The sequence below is a fragment of the Aulonocara stuartgranti genome (genome assembly GCF_965226115.1).
Source record: "Aulonocara stuartgranti genome assembly, chromosome: 1".
NCBI lineage: Eukaryota > Metazoa > Chordata > Actinopteri > Cichliformes > Cichlidae > Aulonocara > Aulonocara stuartgranti.
This window is the reverse complement of record NC_138939.1, coordinates 34,577,731-34,599,546: the sequence shown is the minus strand read 5'-3', so window position 1 is coordinate 34,599,546 and position 21,816 is coordinate 34,577,731. Positions and strand designations below refer to the sequence as shown.

Sequence of the window (21,816 nt, the reverse complement as noted above, 5' to 3'; positions counted from 1 at the left end):
AACATCTTTTTAGTAGTACCAGAATCGGACATAACATTTTCAGACAGTAATTCAATCCTGCAGTTTCCCCTTTAATGTGGTTCTGTACCGCAAACCTCTGCCCTCTTCCTGTTTCCTACAGATTTCCCCAGCACTTGAAGCAAGATATCCTGAAAAGTCTATTTGCTTATTTTAATTTTGATGTCACATGGGAACATTTTAGCACTGAGTATACACATTTAATCAGTTAAAACAAATATTAAAATAAATATTTTAGAGTCAAGCGGACATGAGATGCGTCTTTCAGCTGGTCAGTGAATCACTGAGTATACAAGTCGTGATCCTCTGTATCATGTATGGATAGGCTGACAAGTTTCGGTTAATTTGCAGACTATTTCCACATTTTCCTTTTGACCCTGGAGGTTTTAGATAACTCCACTCCACTGGTGGTCTCCATTGATTAATGGGACAACTCCATTAACAACTAAGAAACAGGAAGAGGCTAATCCTTTGGTAGCAGGTGGTAGCAGGTATAAAATATATGGGCAGCTGAGACGGAAACAAGGGGACAGCTCAGATGTCATTAGCTTTGCTGGTGTGGAGCAGATCCCAAATCAAAGCCTATTGCACCATATTGATACCTGTGGTTTTCAGATTTCAGGCATGCTCATTCTTTGCTAGACTAACTTGCTAAGTGAAGTTCATCCATTTATTTATCCATCTTCTTAACTGCTTATCCAACTAAGGGTCACAGTGGAGCTGGAGAATGTCATTGTTAACCCTTTAAAGCCGGTCAGAGCAGCATGCTCCGTTTTGTGTAACTATTTTTTTAAATCCCTGTAGAACCTGAACTGTGTAAGCTAGCGCAATAATTTGTTTTGCATATGAAACCAGAGGAGTTGTACTTACATCTTATGCCATCAGCTTGTCCTCGGTCTCGGTTTCCTTGCATAAAAAGCGCTTGCAGGAACAAAAACATAATATTCCAGAAACACGCTTTGCCGATCCGATCAGCTGTTCGTAACACTTCCCACAGTGAAACAGACGTCCTGGCCGAAACCGGAAGTGACGTCATTTTCGCGGAAATTGTAGTTTTTTACTTGTAGGCCTTGAAAGCCTACACTGGTCATGTTTGACTTTTCTGAATAGTTTCTGGGATGCTTAGAACTCGAATTGCACTGCTGGAAATAGTTTATTTTGATGCACCTGCTGTTTTCTTTGCAAATTTGCATCATAGGATTGTTTTTTCGTTTTTCCTGCAGTATATAAAAATTGCTGTATCTCCAAAATAAAACTATGAAGACAATCAAAATAAATTTCCTGTTGTTGTAAACTATTTTTTGCAACTTTTTTGTATTTAAAGCTTTGAGGGATAAACCTCTTAAATTTCTCCAAGTAGAAATATATGTAAAAAATACAAAAAATGATTTTCAATTTTTTTGTAGTTTATTGCACTTTTTTGCAATTAATGTAGTTACTATGGACTTAATGCATACATATTATTAAAATATGGGCTATAACAGTTGTATAGCAACTTGAAATGCTCCCACAAATGGCACTACAGCATGTAAAAATATAATATAAGCTCTGGCGGACTTGGTTCTATAGTAGGTCTTAAAGGGTTAAATAAATATCGTCAAATAATCGAGATCTCAATTTCAGTGAAAATAATCATGATTATCATTTTTGCCATAATCGAGCAGCCCTACATAATGTTTATTCTTGTATACAAGTCCAAAATCATAAAATCTCAGTAGATTAAAACTGATTAGTCACAACAGTCACTGATGGTGTTAAAAATACATTAAAAATGTTGAAAAGACTGACAAAATTCCCTGCAGTGCTTCTGTCTACTCGCGTCTTTCTGTAGCTGCGCCTGCGTAGTGGCATCTGGAAGACTGCTGCTAACTTCAGTGGAGCTTGGAGAGCGATTACCGTGACTTATTAGAAGCGTGACAGTCAAACATGGTTTTAATGATGATTAAAATTCGAAACGGTAACGCCTAGCAATTGGGAATTTAACCACGGTAACTATGGTAACTGTGTTAACCGGTAAGTGTGTGACAAAGAAAAACAGAAGCTCAGTTGTTATGATTTTGAATATCTTGCATAGATGTTTTTCTTCTTTCTAGTGAGAAATCAGCTTAATTCTGTGTATTTATGTTTAATCACATTGCATTATCCCTAAAAATGGCATAAAGTTTATTTCAAATGTCGGAGCACTCCTATTGGAAGAGGATAATTACAGATTTTCTAAACTACTAAAACACTCTCTTCTATTCTCCGAAGCCCATTATCAGTGTCCACAGCCAGTTTATTGAATCAGTCACTCTTCTGGCAAAATCTTTAACAGTTTTCACCACGTTAGAAATAATTTGCAGAATTTATTTGGCCTTTTTTTCTTTTTTTAAAACAATAACAGTGAGAAAGAAGTTAAAAAACAACTAAAGCACAGATGTCATTTCCAAAGCACACTTTGTTCACTCTTGCTGTTAATGATGTCAGTTGACCATTATACACCAGTGAGGGTGAGCTGAAGGTCAATAGGTGGGAGCAATTTGAGAAGCAGAGGAGGAAGATGAGGAAGAGCCAGATCAAGAACAGTAATAACAGATGAAATTTGAGCACCTGTGATAGACCATGTTTTTGTATATGAATGATGAACCACATGAAAAGAAAGAGGGGAAAAATATATTCTGGGAAACTTGGACGATGAGTGCCTCCTTTCACATTTTTCACCTACAACATAATGTTTACTTGATTCATACTAAAAGTAAGGACGGTAAATAGTCCTACTTCATGTTTCATAAGTCTTGTCGGATATCCAGTATGTATTAAATATAAACATTTACTGTGTGCTTTATTGTGATTGGTCTGTAAATAAAGGAAGTAGAGCAAAATGAACAACCTGGCCTAAACAGGTCATCTGTAGCGTCCATAGTAGTCTTTACTGTATTCTGATGTTTCAATGCAACACTTATAATAAGAATAAAAAGCAAAATTTGAGATGGGGGTGGCAGTGGTGGGTCCTGTTTCTGTTTTTGCATCCCATTTTTGTAGCTTTTGCAGAATTACACAAGAGCCACATGTGGTTGGAAAGATCTGGGTTTTGTGTTCTGAACACTGTACTGTTATTATTTTGACTGGCTCTGTGTGATCTAAAACACTACTGTGTGGTTTTGAGCATGGATAACACTGTTTTCATGCCATTCGTGCGGTTTTTGCCAGAAGGGTCAGGGGTTTTTGTTCAAACCCAAATTGGAAGTTGGACTTTGTGATTAGGAATTTTGAAGAAAGGGGTCTAAGGTTTCAAAAACATGAATGAACATTTGTGACAAACTGTAACTAAATGGCTTATAAAGACGACCGCAAAAACATTTGGACAAGCTTTTAAAACTTAGGCTACAAAAAAACATTTACAAGCAGATCAGTCAGAGCGCAAATGATTGCTCAGACTTTACCCATCTTTGATCTCTGACTTCATATTAATGCCATTCTTACTCAGAACTGCCTTTGTGTCACTTGCTATAGTAGGTGTATCCTATTAGGAACACATTTTGTCATCATTACGAACACGCACAGATTTCCAGAGTAAAACAATACAATCCCTGCTGTCAGAGCTCAGACATTTGAGAAAGAGGCAATAAACTCTCAGACTATGGTGTCTCTAAGAGTCTTGGGATCTTCAGGCTCACCTATCTCTCTTTTGTCTTTGTACTCTAGTTTCTTTGATAAAATAATGACTTTCACGGTGGCAATATTTGGGAGGTTACAGTTCTGCAGTGACTCCTGGTTTTTTTTGTTTTCTCCTTTAGGTTGTATACATGAAGTCATCTGTTTGTGTTGGACAGCAGGATTTAAATGTAACCGGCTCTTTGTGCTGTGCAGCACACACTAGAGATCTGTGGGGGGGGTTTTTTTCTCCACTAAGAAAAAATGAAAATGGAAGAAATGCAATCAATCATAATGATTATGTGGACTCCTTAAAGAGCTCAGCGAGCCAGGAGAGTGACAGAGATGGCGACCTTCTTATCTCCACCGAGTTAAGAGGAGCGAGCTCAGGCAGCACTTTGACCCCGTTTGCTTGTGTGTTTTTTCAAAAGGCCACGGAGCCAAGTGCGCTCAGTCAAACGAATGTCCTCCTACAGACATCAGAGAGCACTTCTCCTTTCCTCCTTTGCTCTCTCCCACACAGTTGTTTTTCCTCACAGTTGCACTCTTCTGCAATGACACATGTGAGCAAGAACTGTATAAGGTCCACGCTTTAGCTGCGCTTCACATTTACTTTGTTCAGTTTTCCTCTCTGCAAAGCACCTCCAGCTTGTGACTTTAATGCTGCTATTGTGAGCGCGGTATTTATGTGAGGGTTTTATATTACTCCAGACTCTAATGTTAATAATCACATCATGATATTGAAGTGATTAATTTACAAAGTCCTTGTCAAATTTCAATCTGCTGCATTGTGTGACATGAATAAATGACTTTAGAAGAGATACTTAACTTTTTTTTATTTATTTTTTTTAAATAAAGCAGGGAAGAAAGAAAAAACAAGCTGTTGTTTTGTTAGAGAGAAGAGCTTTTCAGTTCCAAAATGTAGATTATTTATAGTCATCTGCAAATTTTGTAATTAAAGACACAATAAGGGCATGACAGTAAGAATAAAAACTGTTGCAGCAGTGTAGTTGGATTTCTTTAAATTGACATTAGTAATGTGTTGCAGCCATAGGTGAACAGAGTTAATGCCCTTCGGTTTCCCAGCTGAAGGATCACAGGCATTTCTTCATCGCTGAGATATTTCTGCAGCCGCAAAGCTCGGTTTTGTGTCAGCTCCAGTGTCATGGCGGATTTCAAAGTGTGCTCCTGCCCTCCCCAAGTGCATTAGCATTTCTCCTCTCCCCCCACCACTCTTTTTTTTTCTTTTTCTCCCCCCACCCCCCCCACCCCCTTCCACAGTCTTCCCTCTGATGTCACACCGAAGCTCAGACATGTTAACACAAACCTTCATGCTAACACAGTTCAGTCTGTCACTGGAGAATATTCTTTTACCTGCTTCTGGAGCACAGGAAGACTTTTTCATTTTCGCTGTCTCCGTTTACAATAGATCAGAGGCCTCTGCTGCACCGCTGAACTCCTGAACTCCTGTATACATTACTAATGAACCTCTGGATTGTTATACAGTCATATGTTAACAAGAAAGACAGGGGCGCACTCTCTCTCTCTTTCGGTGTGCGTGTGTATGTGAGACCAATGCATTACTGTCATGAAGGTTTCTTGGCCTGGGCCTGCTCTAATTGATAGGGGCTGCTGGTATTTACTTACATTCTCTGGGCGGATTAAATCTCAAAGGAAAGGGGAGGTTGTTTTTCTTCTGGCTTTGTTTTAATATCAATGCTTTTGAGTGTGTGTGTGTGTGTGTGTGTGTGTGTGTGTGTGTGTGTGTGTGTGTGTGTGTGTGTGTGTGTATTTTTGTCATCCCATGTGGTTCTGCATTTGTCCTTTCTCCATGACGAGAACTGTCCAATCCTGTAAAGCTGCATGCCGCCCAGGTACCACAGAGCACCAAATCTAATCAGCTGCTACAGTCAAATGTACACGCTACTTTGCTGGTTTTGTTTGTTTTTTGTTTGTGTGTGTGTGTGTGTGTGTGTGTGTGTGTGTTAGGAGTAGAGAGACTCATTTACTGCACACAGTCAATAGTAAATATCATTAACTCTGTGGCTACTTTTTAATTTGTTCAGTGTGTTTAATATGCAGTCGAGGTCTGCCTGGATAACTGAGGCACTTCATATGCTACAGTGTATCAGAGGAAAGCTGAGGTCTCCCAGCTGAGGCAGTGGAAGAAGGGACAGAAGCAACAAATAGCAAATGCTGACTGAGTGCAAAGGACATGCAAGAAAATGTAAGTCGAAGGCTAGATTCAGATTTCTGGTTGAATACTGCGGACACAAGCAACTGGTCAGACTGTAGTCAGTAGACCAGAATCAGGCACTGGGATAGGACTGATAGGACTCGATATTTTTTTAGCTGGATGGCGATACACAATATATATCTCGATATTTTTTTTAAAGCCATAAAGTAAAAACAAAAAGAGAGTTCTTAGTCAAAGCTGTGTCCCAGATGTCACACAGGCACTTTTATTAACATACGGGATAGATGTACATGAAAACATTACTCAAAAATAAATTATGAGCATTTATTAAATAATAATGCTCCATAAATAAAAGAAAACAATGTTGTTTTTGTGCATAACAAAAAGCTCACAATTGTGCTGTCAAAATGTAAACTAAAAGATGCTGAGCATGATAACAAAGACAGACAGATTTTACAGCTGCTCTGTTCCCAAGTTCTACTGCGTCATTGACAGCCTGGAGTTTGAAATCCTCTTTGTAACCACGTCGCTGAACAGGCGCCATTTATGGTTCTTATACACACACAGTACGGTAATATTACGTTGAAGCACAGTACGTATTACTCCGCGAGGCTCCTCGGCAGCCGTAATGCTCCGACAATCCATCAAGCGGTGCAGCTCCGTCGTACCAAAACATTTTTTGACAGAGTTCTGAGGGCCGTCTACCACATAAAATCGGTTCGCGGTCATCAAGCACAACCAGAATTCATACATAAGGCGCACTGTCAACTTTTGAGAAAATGAAATGATTTTAGGCCGTGCAGCCAGTGTTGCCAACTTAGTGACTTTGTCGCTATATTTAGCGAGTTTTCAGACCCCGAGTTTTCTAAAAAAAAAAAGTCGCTAAAAAAAGACGTGAACGTGCGTATCGCTTTTACTCTCAACAAGCAGCGGGTGCTGTAACGCAGTCAGTTCTTGTTTTACTCTTTTACTCTTATGCTGTTTTGTGGATCACAAGGATTAAAACTACTTATAAACACACACACAAAGTAACTCCACCAGAGTGCCTATTTCGGGTCACTTTTGCTGGTCCAAGCCCGGGTAAAGGAGCAGGGTTGGAATTGTGACATTAAAAAAAACCAATAATTGCTAAAAGAAATTTAATTTGTAGCTCTAAATAAACTCTAAATGCATTTAGGACGTTTTTTACTCACTTTATGTCTCTTCCACGATGTTATTTCTCTCTCCAACAACGCGTAGATTAGATTAGATTTGGTCATGCTAATCTGCTTATGCAAATTAGGCGATGATGTCATTTAGCGACTTCTAGTGACTTTTAGGACAACCAATAGCGATTTTCCTTGCTGAGGAGTTGGCAACACTGCGTACAAACCCTGAAGCACGTAAAAACTCTGAAGCACGCACAAACTCCAAAACACGCACAAACTCCAAAACATGTGAAAACACGTAAAAACTCCAAAACACGTACAAACTCTGAAGCACGTACAAAAGATAACATAAATGCTCCAGGATGTTATGGGCAGTGTTGAACTTTTGTTACCTAGTGGCTACACAAGCCAGCAAGTACCAACGACCGGATTTGGTGTGTGGTAGTAACAGGTAAATGAACTTTTTTTTTTTTTATTTGACTATATATGAATGCTTGTGTATAAATACACAAACAATACACATATGCTTTCATGCTTTCAATTGTGTAATTTAAGTGATCTAGGTAGCTCTGTTTTGGAAGTTCAGTTCATGCTAGAAATGTGTTTTGGAGTTTGTACGTGCTTTTTGGAGTTTGTACGTGTTTTGTCTCTAGGGGCCACCGCATATATTTATATATAAACATATATAAATAAAACCACTTTTTTTTTTTTTTACATTAGTAATTCCTTTTGTGCATAATTTTATATTATTGTTAATAATAAATTAATTAAAGCAACAAAACAACCTGAAGAGCCGGTTCAGAGCCGAAAGAGCCAGTTCTTTAAAAAGAGCCGGAAATCCCATCACTATGGGGAAGGGGGAGGCGAGGCCGAATAACGTTGCGTAGAGACAAAAGTGGATGAAAGACAGGCAAACTTGCGGCTCCACGAGTGTAATTACGTAACTTATACTATATCGATATAAACGATATTGTCACATCTCATATCTCGTATAAAAATATATCAATTTTTTTTTTAAACTCGATATATCGCCCAGCCCTACACTGCAATGTACATTAAAGATCTAAAAATTTAAAAGGAACAATATAATAACTGAAGAGGTCTTTTCTCAAAGTTGCTCTTAGATTATTGGTATTGGGTGTGAATGGCATAGCTCTGCCTTTGTATTTAAGAACAAAAGAGAAGGTAAGTGAAGGGAAAGTTTGTTTCAGGTATTGTTAGTTTTGTAAGAGTCACAGATCCATGATTTTAGAGCTTTATCAGATGAAATACTGCACAGTGGTTTACTTGTAAAAGTATTTATTATTCTGCTAAAGTATGCGTGCCTTCATTTATCTAACACGTTCAAACAATGCAGCGCTATGGTTACCAGTGTCGTCTTGGATTTCAGGACCCATTTCATTTTCTGCTTTTTCTGTTAGTTTTGTTTGTTTGTTTGTTTGTTTGTTTGTTTTGGGGGGGGGGGGGGGGCTGTTGGCTGGGGTCTGCAAACCTCACAACCTGTAAACAGCTGATAAATGGTGGGAATCTGTAAGCTTTCCTGTCTGAAAATCGAGGGGTTTTTTATGTAGTGCACAGTAGGGATGGGTATTGATAAGATTTTCACGATTCCGATTCCATTTTCGATTCTGTTTAACGATTCGATTCTTTATCGATTCTCTTATCGATTCTTTTTAAAAAAGGAGAACACTAAGGTCGAATAGCTTAGAACTTTGTTTTATATCTTCTCTTTGAACAAGATAGAAATTTAGGAGTAATGTGGCCTTACAAACCCAACAGTGAGATCTTAAGAGATCCAGAGCCTACGGCTCTTCAATGGGGTGTCACAGGGTCCCCAGGAAAAAAATTGTAAATGTACAATAATAAAATAAATATTCTTCTGTAACAATAACAAAGTATAACATAAATTATTCTGTAGCAATTACACAAGAATATCCAGTAATGTCCCTGCCTACAATTAAACACATTCACTCAAAATAGGGGCATCTGCTGTGGCAAATGGGTGCAAGCCTTTTACCACAAACTTAGTCACTGCTCGTGACATTCGTCTATCCTGGCCTGAAAGGAGACGCTACCGGTAGACTGCAGCGACAACTGCCAGCATCTGAGCCAGCCAGACTCTGTCTGTCTCTCTCATCATGGTCACCTAAATGCACAGTAATGGCAGGTTTTGTAATAAGGCAGATCGCGCTAACATAATATGCACTGTTGTTGATTATTTACCTGCCGCATTAACGGGAGAGGACGTGCAAACGTTACCGCTGCTGCTGGGTTTCACGAGTCCGGAGCGGAATTAAAAACACGACATTCATTTAAGGTCATCGTGTGTTCTTTGCATATTTGTAGTGTTTCCTCCCTTAAATGAAATATCTACTTTGGAAGTTGCCCCGTTGTCATCCGTTCTCGTAAAGTATAGCCAAACTTTTGAGCCTTTGAGCCGCTTAGGTACCATGTTTCCTGCCAGGTAAATGACGCTCCGCAACGTGGTGACGTCATTCGGGGCGACTGAAATCGATAAGGGAATCGTTTGCAAAATGGCAAACAATTCCAAGGAATCCCTAGTGCACAGCGACGTTGGCATGTCAGTCAGTGTTTAAGCATATTTTTTGCAGTACATTGAGTTCATGTAGTTTTGTAGAGTCAACAACAACAAACAGTTGTTCTACATGGAGATGCAGACATGTTGAGATGATAAAAGTTTGTCAGCTGGATTTAACTTTTCTGTTTCTATCAAAGCATTTCTGAATGTGCGAGGCCTTTTATGGTCAGTGCTACAAAGCAATGAATATGACTTTTGAATGATTTTTGCTATTCAGTGAGTTAGTCATTCTTTCATGTATTGATTTTTTAAAATCATATTGGTGAAAATATATTTGCACCTTTTTTCTTTGGCTTTTGATTTAAAAAATTATACTCTAAATCACAACATAGCACTTCTATGTAGGGGTCACTGATGGGTATGATCAAGCCACTAAATGAAGTCGCGTCTTTTTGAAGAGTGGTATTTGTAATGTTTTGGAGGTTGAATGCTGTGCATACGTAAGGTTTTCCTTTGAGGGTGAGAATTGACATTGACGGAGGCTAAGAGAGGGTTTCTGGAATCAGACCGACAGCAGACTGCACACTAGAGATGTTTGTCACAGACAGTGACCAGCTTGTTCACCATTGTCTTACTATTAACACAATCCTGCGACATTTTAACTCAACAAAAAGTGTTTTAAAAAGGGAGCAGCACCAGTATCCAGGCTGTCTGTTGGCTGGCCACGTCTAATATTCTGATCTGTGTGGCACAGAAAAAAAAACGTGAAAATGTGAACACACAAGTACAGCCGCACACACACACAGACCAGATAAGATGTTCTTTTGTGCAAAAGTGCCTATTTTCTCCATCTCCTTTAATGGCGTTTCCTCCAGTCTGAAACCTTTTGATTTCATCTGCTTCTCTGGCTGTTTCCACGCCACGTTTGTGCACACATGCAAGTTTAACTCTGTGTGTGTGTTTGTGTGTGTGTGCACATGCATACTTGTCAGGTTGGAGATTGCAGTGTTGATTATGTGTCTGATGTTGTCGACGGAGTGACATCCCTTCTAATGAAATAATGGTCTAGTGCCAGAGTGGTGGAGGATTGCACATTGTAGACCTCAATTATAGACAAGATTTTTTTTCCCTCCTGTCAGGAAAAAAATACAGGTTTTTCTTTCCTTTTAACACAAGTGCTTATAACAAACAAAATGCTAAATAAAGGAGTTACTTTTCAGCCAGACTTGGGTCTAAGTGATTTTTCTTTAGATAATGGATAGAAAGGACACAGAAATGCCTTAATTCACCATCTCTTTAGCCAATCTGATGCCACAAAACAGCTATTGCCCTCACTATGTGCCGAAATCAGCCACAGCAAACTGGTTGTTTTCCAGTCCACACTACACTTTTTTTGTTTTTTTTTTTCTTTGTTTTTTTCGGTGCTCTTGTAATGTCCCCTCTTTTCTTTGAGATGGATTTTACTCTGCTACATGCATTATCCTGTGAGCCGTGTAATTTATTTTGCACAACAAATGATCTTTTTAAGCGTCCTATTTTCTGCTGTGTCCCTTCTAAAAGCTGCTGTGAAATTAGTATATATTTTCTTCTTTTAAAAAAATCAAAAGTCTTGTTTTGAGGATACTTTATATTTTATCACAAACGGGGAGAAGATTTTCAGATGGTCATTTTCAAAATTGGAAATTGAATAAATAAAAATCAGGTTTGACTACTTTCAATTTCATTATTTTTTAATTTTTTGTTAATGACACGGTAAATAGAAATTTCTTGAGAAAGTCGAAGCTCAGGTCCTACAGACAATTCAATTATTATTATTTTTTTAATAGACGGTAAAGTGTCTTCAAACAATCTCAGTATGTAGCTATTGTCACAAATGGTGGCAAAATGTATCAAATCACCATTTGTGACAACAGCCACACACTGAGATTGTACTGCGATCAATATACTGACTCTAATTAATCACTAAATAGTCTTTGGTAATTAATTCAGTTACTGAAAAAGAGCTAGTCAGGTCCCAGTCAGTCATGTAATGCAGCTTTAGTGATGACAACTTTCTCTCTGTCTTTTTCAGGGTGGACCCTATTCCGTATGACACTCCCAAGCCAGCGGGACACACCAGGTTTGTGTGTGTTTCAGACACACACTCGCGTACAGATGGCATCCAGATGCCCTATGGCGATGTGCTGTTGCACATGGGTGACTTCACTGAGCTGGGCCTGCCCTCTGAAGTTAAGAAGTTCAACGACTGGCTAGGTACTGAACTACTTAACCCACATGCTCAGTACAGCTGTTCTAGATCCATGCATTGTTTTTCTCTCTCACACAAACACGTACAAATGCAAAGTCTCTAAAGAGCAGGAGGCAGGGCCTGAAGCATGTTTAACTGTTAACCAGACAACACAATGAACCCCTCCGCCTCCCCTCTGTTTAGCCCCAACTGCTGTGCTAAAGTGTCCAGTTTAACCCCTTTGACCTAACACCCTGGATCAGTTAACCTTTCACCTCTCCCTCTGGCCCCATGCTGTAGGTAAATCTTTAGCTTTCATGTGTGTATGTGTTTTCCAAGTTGTGTGGTTTCAGAACCGTTAGCCAGTGCTTTGTTTGTGGACCCATGAAACCATTTTTGGCCCCATGTTATAGACATGTTTCACTCAGTAGAAGCACACATGCTCCATGCCTGTGCCTCTCACACTCTAAATCAGTAGGTACCACTAACTAGACTGGGCTATAGTACTTCAGGATTTTGAATTATTTTTTTCTTTAGTTTTAACTGTTTGCATTTGTCTGTTGATCAGCCAGAACAGTGTCCTGAAATTACATTTAACCTTTAAGCTTTATGACTGTGTGGCTTACACGTTCACACACCCCCTGGTCTCCCTGGTTCAAGACCAGGAGGGGGCTCAAGCTGAGCAGCTGAAAGAATCTTTAAACTTTGATTGCAGTCCCTGAGCATGTAGAGTGAAGACTGCTGAAGGAAATTGTTTGACGAATTGGAGTCCCTCACAAGCTCTTATGTTCTGAACTGTCGCACAGAGACAATTCACGATGTTGTCAAGCCCTACATAATATTTCTGGCCGGAGGGGTTTAATAAACATGGCCTGCAAAATCAGTTCATCAGCAAAAAAAAAACAACTCACTTTGTGTTCAATCAGCGCATATCGTTGATTTCAGTAGTTTGATCTGTGTGCTGAAAAGTGGACGGAAAATGGAAAATGTTGAACATGTGGCATTGGTGGTGGTGTTATTTAACTGTAACGAAAACAACGTTTAATTTTAGAGAATAAACATTGATTTTTTTTTTTTTAAAGTTGATTTATGAACCTGTCACGACTTATTTTCATATTTTCAGAGTGGAAACCTTTAGCTTGTAAACCTTTTGAAGTAGTACTCCTCGAAATCTGTGTTTTGAGTTTCAAACACTTTGCCCCCCTGTAGAGTTGAAAGGTGGCTGTCAAAGTTGTGCCTCTCCAAAGATGACAGGGGCTGCAGTCAGTCTGCTTTCACTGCATTTACAGTGGATTCTAGCACTGACCCAATTTTCACAGCCAAATAAAAATCTAGTTTACAGAAACTTCTCAGCCCTTTCCTGCAGCATGATCCACTTCTCCAACACTCTGTATCCACTTTTTAATTCATTTTTAATAGAGTTTGGCTGAAAAGGCATTTTCATTTCACTCCTAATACACAGTCTTGTTGAGTTCACAGCCTACTGCTCTTATACTCCATGTAACATGTAACACATGACTGCAGATACATTGCAAATATTTTTATGGACCAGGGTTACTTTCCTGTCACTGTGTCAGTCCACACTAAGATTTTTTTTTTACCTTGGTGTGTGTATATATATATATATATATATATATATATATATATATATATATATATATATATGTATATATATGTATATGTATATATATATATATATATATGTATATGTATATATATACATACATACATACATACATAAAATATTGCTAGACATGATGAAGAGTAGAGGAGAGAGGACTTTCTACACTGAGACGCATCTTAAACAGTTCAAACTACAATGTGAAAGGCTGAATGTGAGTGTTGAAAGTTCAAAACCTGCTGCAAACGTTAAAAGTTGGTCAGAGCTGATAGAACACATTTAAACCTTTAAAGTCTGCATTTTCAGCTTTATGAATTATGAATGTGATTGGTTGTCAGTCACAGTAGTACGCCCACTTTGCCAGCTTGACTCTTTAAAGTACTCTCAGGTGCTTTGCCCTTAATTACCCTGAAACGCGCGCGCGCGCGCGCACACACACACACACACACACACACACACACACACACACACACACACACACACACACACACACATCATACATGCACTCATACCAAAAAAAAGAACAGACACACACACACACACACATCATACATGCACTCATACCAAAAAAAAGAACAGACACTAATGCTGGCTTTTACGCGTCCCTTTTCTTTCCCCCTTAAACAGCACCTGGCCCCACCAGGAGGTTGTCCATCAACGCAGACAGTCAGTGCGTGTGTGTCTGCGTGTGCAGACGTGGTTGTGCGCTTTGTTCATCCAGAGTGAAAACAGAGATATTGGCCATAATGGGGAATCGATGCAGAGCAAAGTGGAAAATGACTTTGTGTAGTTGGGAGCACCCTGCCTGCTAATGCCTCATAGAAGACTGTGTGTCTGCAGACTATACACCTGGTCCTCCAACTCAAATGACTGATGTAGAGTGGAAGAGGTAGAAAATGGCAATGGGGTAGTCTAGCTGCTTGTTGGAAAAAACCTTTAAATAAATGAATTTAGTTTTCGGCATCGTTACACTTTTACATAATTAAATTTAAAATGGAAACTATTTGATTGTGCTGTATTATTTTTTCTTTTTTTAATCATATTTATCATTTGCTCTTCAGATGACACACAGGTCTCTGCAGCCTCCACAATGAGAGAAATGTAGTTTATTTATCTTGTGGCTCTTTCATTTCTGCTGTTAGCTTTACATGGCTAACAGCTTCGAATGAATGTGAACCAAGTACTTGTCAAAGGTTTGATATTGGCTTAAAGGTCACCTTTGGACCTTGTTGATGTAGCAGAGTTTCAGAGAGTGAAAGTGAGACCAGGAGACTAGACCGTCTTTTACATTTGTCAGGCACAGCAGTTCAGTAATTGTTTTCAGTGTTTCTCAGGGTGAAAGATCCAGATTAAAATGTATGGAATGTTTGCCAGGTCAACACAGTTGCGTAACACAGTTTAATTATTGGGCAGAAGCGGCGTCCTGCAGGTAGGTATCTTAATGGTACAAAGCATTATTGAAGCTGAAACTGGGGGAAAAACAGAGGTCTCATCAGATAAATCTGAACAGATTTTCTGTGATGGAGGAGGAATTTGTTGTAGGTGTGCAGCTTTTTTTTTTTTTTTTTGGAAAAGTCTGTGCCGCCTCATCTATCTGCTCCTCTCACACTACAGAGGAGACAGCAGTTTGTCCGGGCCATCGACTGCTGTTTGGCCTCTTGGAGGAGATCATTGGAGATCGATGCTGAGAAGCAAGATCTCCCTGACCCGGACTGTCTGATGGCTGAGCATTGACTCTGATCTCCTACTTTAAGCTGCTCCCAAGCTGCTCTGTAGTGTGTGTGTGTGTGTGTGTGTGTGTGTGTGTGTGTGTGTGTGTGTGCGCATTTGTGTGGGTAAAGAATAAATCATTTGGCCGAACTTAAAAACATACAATCACCTCAATTACCTAATCAAGCTGCAAATAAACAAACAAAAAAACCGAAACCTCTCCAGTTTTTCTCAGTTGTGCTTTTTCCCCCCTGCTAAACAGCATTTGAGGTCATCATCTTAGAGATGTAAAATATCCACATTTTACGCCTCCAGCACACACATAGCATCATTAGCATTCATTAATGTTTTTTTCCCTCCAACGATCACAGGATAAATGCTTTCATTTGTTTGTTTTTTTGTGTTTGGTTTCTTTGCTCTGTTTTGTTCTCTACCAATGGTGGAGATTCAAAGAGAACCCAGTGAAAATCAATAAGGAATCGAATTGATAAGTCATATTGCTAATGCAATTCGAATCGCTAAATTCTTCTTCATTCCCATCCCTACTCATGCACCTCTTTATTTTTTTTTATTATTATTTTTTTTTTTTAATTTGTAGGAATTTCAAAGACACTTCTTTCACCTTGTCATTATAGGATATTGTGTGTAGGATTTTGTGGTGAAAACTGAATTTAATCCATTTTGGAATAAGGTTGTAACATGACGCTGTGTGGAACGAGTGAACCACAGTGAATTCTTTCCATATAGACTGTATCTACGAGTAGGTCAGCGAGGCTATAGTTAGGACAAGCTCCACTGCAATCAGACACTGGGGTTCAATGATGTCAGTCCATTGTTTGTTTTCTAGTAATTAACAGTTGCTGGGAAGATTTTGATGCTGGATTGTCATCATCTCTATTCACTATTTTCTCTTCTCCATGTCTTACCTCACTGACTACACACTGCTCTACCCTCCAGCTCACACACACACACACACACACACACACACACACACACACACACACACACACACACACACACGGTGACAGTTGAAGAGACAAACTATGAAAGGGACTAGCATGATCAAAAATGACTAAATTCATCTCAAAATATATGGAAGTAAGTAGGTAAATAATGTTAATGAGGTCGGTGGGTTTTATATATCTTTTTCCTTTGGCTTCTTAGTAGGAAGGCAGAACACTGGAGTGTATTCTTGCCGGTCATGTTTACTGACATAGGCCAACTCTGAGCTGAAACCCTGATATTTAAATATCTAGATACTGACTAATGAGTGAATGTTTGTTTTGTTAAATAGGGGTATATTTTTTGTTTCGGCTCTAATTAAAATAGGTTTTTAAATAAAATTGCATAGCTTGATTACTCTGCATGTCTTAAGGGATGAATTTATAGAAACAGACAAAAGGATGATTTATTAAACTCCTATTCAACCCTGGCAAAGTGTGTATTTTTAGTGTTGCACTGTGGAAAACACTTTCTAAATGAAATGTTTTTAATGTGCAGATGTCGTCTTAAATGTCTCGTCTGCCTCTTTGAGAGGTATGACAAAACATTTCAGTGCTTCGTTTTCTTCAGAGTTTTGTTTTGATCTTTGTACTCTCCTTCATACCTCTGGCTGTCGGTGAAGAATGAAAAATAAATCCAGGTGTATCACAGCATCAGGACTCTGTTAGATGTATCACGGTAGCAATAAAAAGCAGTAGAAATTCCCAGTGGAGTAATGGAGACGGAGTTTGGTGGTAATTATGTTTTCCCCAGATTTTCCCTGCCTGGTGTCGGATGATTCGCTTTGGGTTTTGTGTGAGCGTACAAATGGATGCGTGATCCAGTTAGAGTGCTGGGGGACTGAGAGACGGCGCTCTCATTTAAGTTTACACTGGAATTTATGATCCCGAGATGCATCGAGAGCTAATTTAGAGCAGCGGGAATGAAACCTATAGACCGGGGAGCCATGATTCTTTCATTTCCAGTATTAGAGAACACACACACTCTTTTCCAGACATGCACGCACGCACGCACGCACGCACGCACGCACGCACACACACACACACACACACACACACACAGACACTTGAGCTGGATGTGGCAGACTTTTTGTTTGTCTTGAGCTGATGTCTTTTGATTGAATTTTTATTCTCTTGCATTCACTTTCTATTAGTTTTAGTTCCAGTTTTGGTCTTTGCCTCTGCAGAAATTGAGCAATATGCTCAATTTTTTTTTCTTCCACTTTCCGTTATGAATCCAAACCAATTTTAGTCAATAAATACTCTTTATTGGACTTTTTATTCAGCATTTTATTCAATTTATCCTCTTCGCTTGCATCACAGCATTCTTCTATAAATGGCAACACTTAAAACAAAGCACAGAAAAGCATTTTACACAAAACCGGGATCACCTACCTTCCTGTCAAACTCCATTTTTATAGATGGATATAGACATCTCACTTATAAAACTGTAATAGCACTGTAGTGTTACACACACTGAATTTCTACCATTTTTGTTACTGAGCATGTTTAGCAGATCTCCTAAAGTCAGCTTAAACCTGCTTGAATACAAACCTCTGTCTTCATCTGGACAACCAAGGGATGCTGACTGCACAATCATCCGTTTAGTGTCATTTTTGTGTGTGTTTCATCTCATATTTAGACTGTGTAACATCTGCAATTACACAACTCCTTTTCTTTTGAAGTTCCATATATTAACGTTCACAGCTTGTTAAATTGTGTATGCATTATGAAACAAAAACCAGACTCGTACCTTGTTGCAGAAGGCCACTACAGTACCAGGTATGAACAGTCACTCTTTGACAGAACTATATGGCATGACAGCCAGCAAGTGTGGCAGCGTGTGTTAAGAAATGTACTTAAGTAATCAGGATGAATTCATTAGCATACCAACAAGTCAGTATTCATTTTATCCAAACCTTCCCACTAAAGTAGATCCAATACCTGACAGAATGCGCTTGGAAATGATTGAAAATTAATCTGGAAGGATGTTAATAATTGATTTATAATTTGTATAATTTGTTAAGCAGAAATGCCAAACATGCATTAGCTTAGACTCGCACGTCTGCTTTTTTTTTTTTATTTGATACTGAGCATAAAATGTTTGGATTTTGGAGGTTGGTGTAACTAAACAATGAAACTTGTTGAAAGACTTTTTGGCTAAAGAAACATTGTCTAACATTTTGTAGACCAAACAGTTTTTAGATAATTCAAGAAAATCCCAGGAGGTTAATCTGTTATTTTAAAACAAAAATCATTAGCTGTGGTCAGATTGTGTGTTTTAACAGTTGTGTTTGGGGGCGGCAGAGTACTACCGCTCCCTCAGAGCTCATTCTTCTCATGGCTTTTTCTCAACTGACTATACAAAATGAGCCTGCATATTAGTCTATACATATTCCGCAGGGCATTCAAGAAGACAAAGGAAGGAGGACTGGAGCAAGAGCACCAGGAAGCCTAAAACACAGAATCCAGGAGGGGGGAAGAGAAATATAGAGAGTGAGTCGAAGGGTGATGAAGGCCAGGCCCTTTTGTTGAGTGCTCAGTCGGCTGGAATAAAGTAGTAAGTCAGTTTCTTGATGGCGAAGGGGTACCAGGACAAATCACCTCGACAGAGGAGAGCGAAAAGGGCACAGCAGAAGTTGAAAGATGAGGGGATGAGAATTGTAATAGATGTTCTTCGCTATTTAGTTCAGGTTCATGCCTTTTCCAGCTGCCTGGCATCTACAGAGATAGACGGTAGTCTGTTGGGGTCAAACTGAGCCGTCAGCTGTGGTTGTAACCTCTTTGACTGTCTGAATTGAGGGTATTTTTCCCTCCAATTATCTGAGTTTCTTTCCAGCCCTGATCTGTACTCAGGGTTAGGTATACAGGGAGCGATTGAGGGAGTGTATTCTTTATATACAAACTATTGGGATAAACTGCTGTTTCTGTAGAGAGGGAGTAGGTGGAAAATACATACAGCTACTGTGTGATTTTTATAAAATGCTGTTCAGCCTTAAACTGCTCGATATAGATAAATTAACAGCCTTTAAAAAAACTGCTAAATCTGATTTGACTCAGAACACCTTATTCGATCTAGGGACTGGAGGGCAAACTCTAAGGCAGGGTACACAAATAACGTGCCAAGCCTTGGTGTATGCCATGTTTGTATAACTCCCATGAATTAAAAAAAAAAATTTGGTCAAAAGAAAAAAGGTTTCAACTTTTCTCAGTTTAAGTGAACTTTTTTAATGTTTCTTTCATTTCTCATTGATTTAATATTGCAGAGGGGCACTAGGAGAGCAGCAAAGCTAGTTTTAAAGAAAGTGATCCAGATCAGCATCAAAAGTTAATGAGTTCTCGCTTTGTTTGGCCTCCACCTCTCCTGCAAGTTTCTCGAAACTTGGTTTAGTGGTTTGTGTATAAACCTTGATGTTTCTCAGCCTCTGCTTTGGCAGAAGAATAATATTAAGGCTGAATCACGTATTGTGCTCATAACAGATCTGCAACTGAAGGACACAGGATATTAAAGCCTTTGACAAAGATCTGTACAGAAACGCACAACAAATCAATTTCAAAGGATCAGATCAATTTAAATGTTATCCATACTCTGACCTTTAGGTCTCTTTAAGTTTTTACTTTTGACACTATAATGCTGTCGACCAGTGATGTTAGAGGATGAGAGGCTCTCTTTAGATTGCATCTACAGGAATAAAAAGACTAAGGTCATTATTAGAGTTTTAGCTCTAACGTCCAACTTGCTATAATAAGCAAAACTCTGAGAGATCTATCTCACTATTTCTTAATTTTTTTGGTCAAAAATATACCACAAAAGTCCCATATCACTACACTTAGTGTTTCGGAAGTGCTAAAAATGTCTGAGGAAGGCAGTCTTGCCTATCGAGCCCCCGAAAACAATTCCAACCAGAGCTTAGTGTGTAGATTTATGTGTGGATTTGGGACTTCAGCTCACCATCCTCTCCCTGGCTTCTCTTCTATCTTCTAGGTGGCCTACCGTATGAGTTTAAGGTAGTAATCGCGGGGAACCATGAGCTGACCTTCGATAAGGACTTTATGGCTGAGCTGGTCAAGCAGGATTACTACCGATTCCCCTCAGTGTCGAAGCTCAAACCAGAGGACTTTGACAATGTCCAGTCGCTGCTCACAAACTGTGTGTACCTGCAGGACTCAGACGTCACCATAAAGGGATTCCGGATATACGGGACACCATGGTAAGAGTGCCACCTGTTTACTTGTTTTTTTTTTTTAATGACTAAAACTGCTCTCCTCACTGTCTGCCCAGCATAACCGCTGAGTCACGTTTCTGTCTCATCGTGCTGTGGATCCCTGAGGTGACAGTATGCCTTCTCCAAGTCTGTCAGTTTCTGGCTGCTTTCCAGCTACTCGCTGCAGTAACTCTGTAGTCTGCTGCACGCTCACAGCAAGGGACCTCTCGTACATGCAGAGCGTTATTCCCAGAACGCACATTCCTTTATGAGCTCAGGACCTTCGCCTGCACCTCGTGCTTATGTTACACCGGTGTTTTGACACAGGGTTAAGTGATACGTGTGGTACCAGGACGCTGTGAATAGCCTCTCAGGTGTGGGAGTAATGCTGGAAGGGGAGCACGTTGGGTACGGAGATGGTGTGAGAGGCGTTCATTCAGCAGACGACTGCAGAGGGGAGTTCTTCTTACAGTGAGAAGTGTGTGCGCAAAGAGTTGAGGATGAAGAAAACTCTCCTGAGATTACTGCTGAATCTACTGTTGTACTTAGTAGTAGCATTACACTGTCCCTTTTTTTTTTTTTATAAATATTCATATAAAGCATGGATTTTTGCACCATGGAAGTAGAAATCCACACCAGATAAGGATTTGTTATGTGCGTGTTTTATTTTAATACTTATATTTCATATTTTTAAAGAATGCTATCATCCATTCGCTAATTGATTTTAAGAATTTATAGTTCTCTGGAGGAGATCTTTTAGGAAGGTGAAACTTAAAACACACACACCATACATAAAACCTGATTAAGCCGAATGGTAAAGCAAATATATTTAATATATGCTATATTAAATGTACATCTATATGAAAGCAGCCCCATAACGTACAACCTGCAGTAAATCTAACCATCGGTCATCTCTGCTTAAAACATCGCCACACTCATCCACCCTTGAGTTATTTTTTCAGTGATTCACTCCATAGAAATGTCCATATGTGTCTGTATCTGTTAATCTGATAATTAACTAATTATTTTAGTCTTAAATTAAAACAAATTATCAAATTAAATCTAATGAATCCCAGAAGCTGCAGTTTTGTCCTGGTGATCTTGGACCACTGCTCCTTCTTTGCCAGTATCCTGTGTCTTAAGGTCCTTTTTATTGAGCTATCTGATCCATTTGCCTTTGCTTGATAAGCCAAATAGAAAGAAACCTCTGTAGCTCAGTGTGAGCTGCTGTCATCTCCCAGTATCTGAACAGTCTTGCAGTCTGACCTTGGCCCGCCTGCACTGCAGCTGTGTGTCTTGCTGTGTGACAGTTTAGGCTGGAGCTTTCCCCGTCCTGCTGTGACTGTCTCTGCTCTCTTTGCACAGCAGACCTAAAATAACTATTGAGGTCACACGTTCATCCTTTAGCGGCTATAATTAGCAGGTTTGCAGCCTGGCTTCAGAAGTGGCAGAGGAGAGTGGCAGGGAAGAGGCGGGGGCAAAACGCAGCATTCCTCAGACATCACAGGAGCAGGAAG

General features: G+C 39.4%; 1 protein-coding gene across 2 annotated transcripts in view; it reads left to right on the top strand.

Moving 5' to 3' along the window:
- mpped2a (metallophosphoesterase domain containing 2a) overlaps positions 1-21,816 on the top strand; it is an 80,062-nt gene that overhangs the window by 16,904 nt on the left and 41,342 nt on the right. For both annotated transcript variants that reach the window (XM_082535734.1, XM_082535733.1), the window contains 2 exons: positions 11,607-11,788; positions 20,080-20,305. In XM_082535734.1, coding sequence (XP_082391860.1) covers positions 11,607-11,788; positions 20,080-20,305 — 408 coding nt within the window. The remainder of the gene's footprint in view (positions 1-11,606; positions 11,789-20,079; positions 20,306-21,816) is intronic.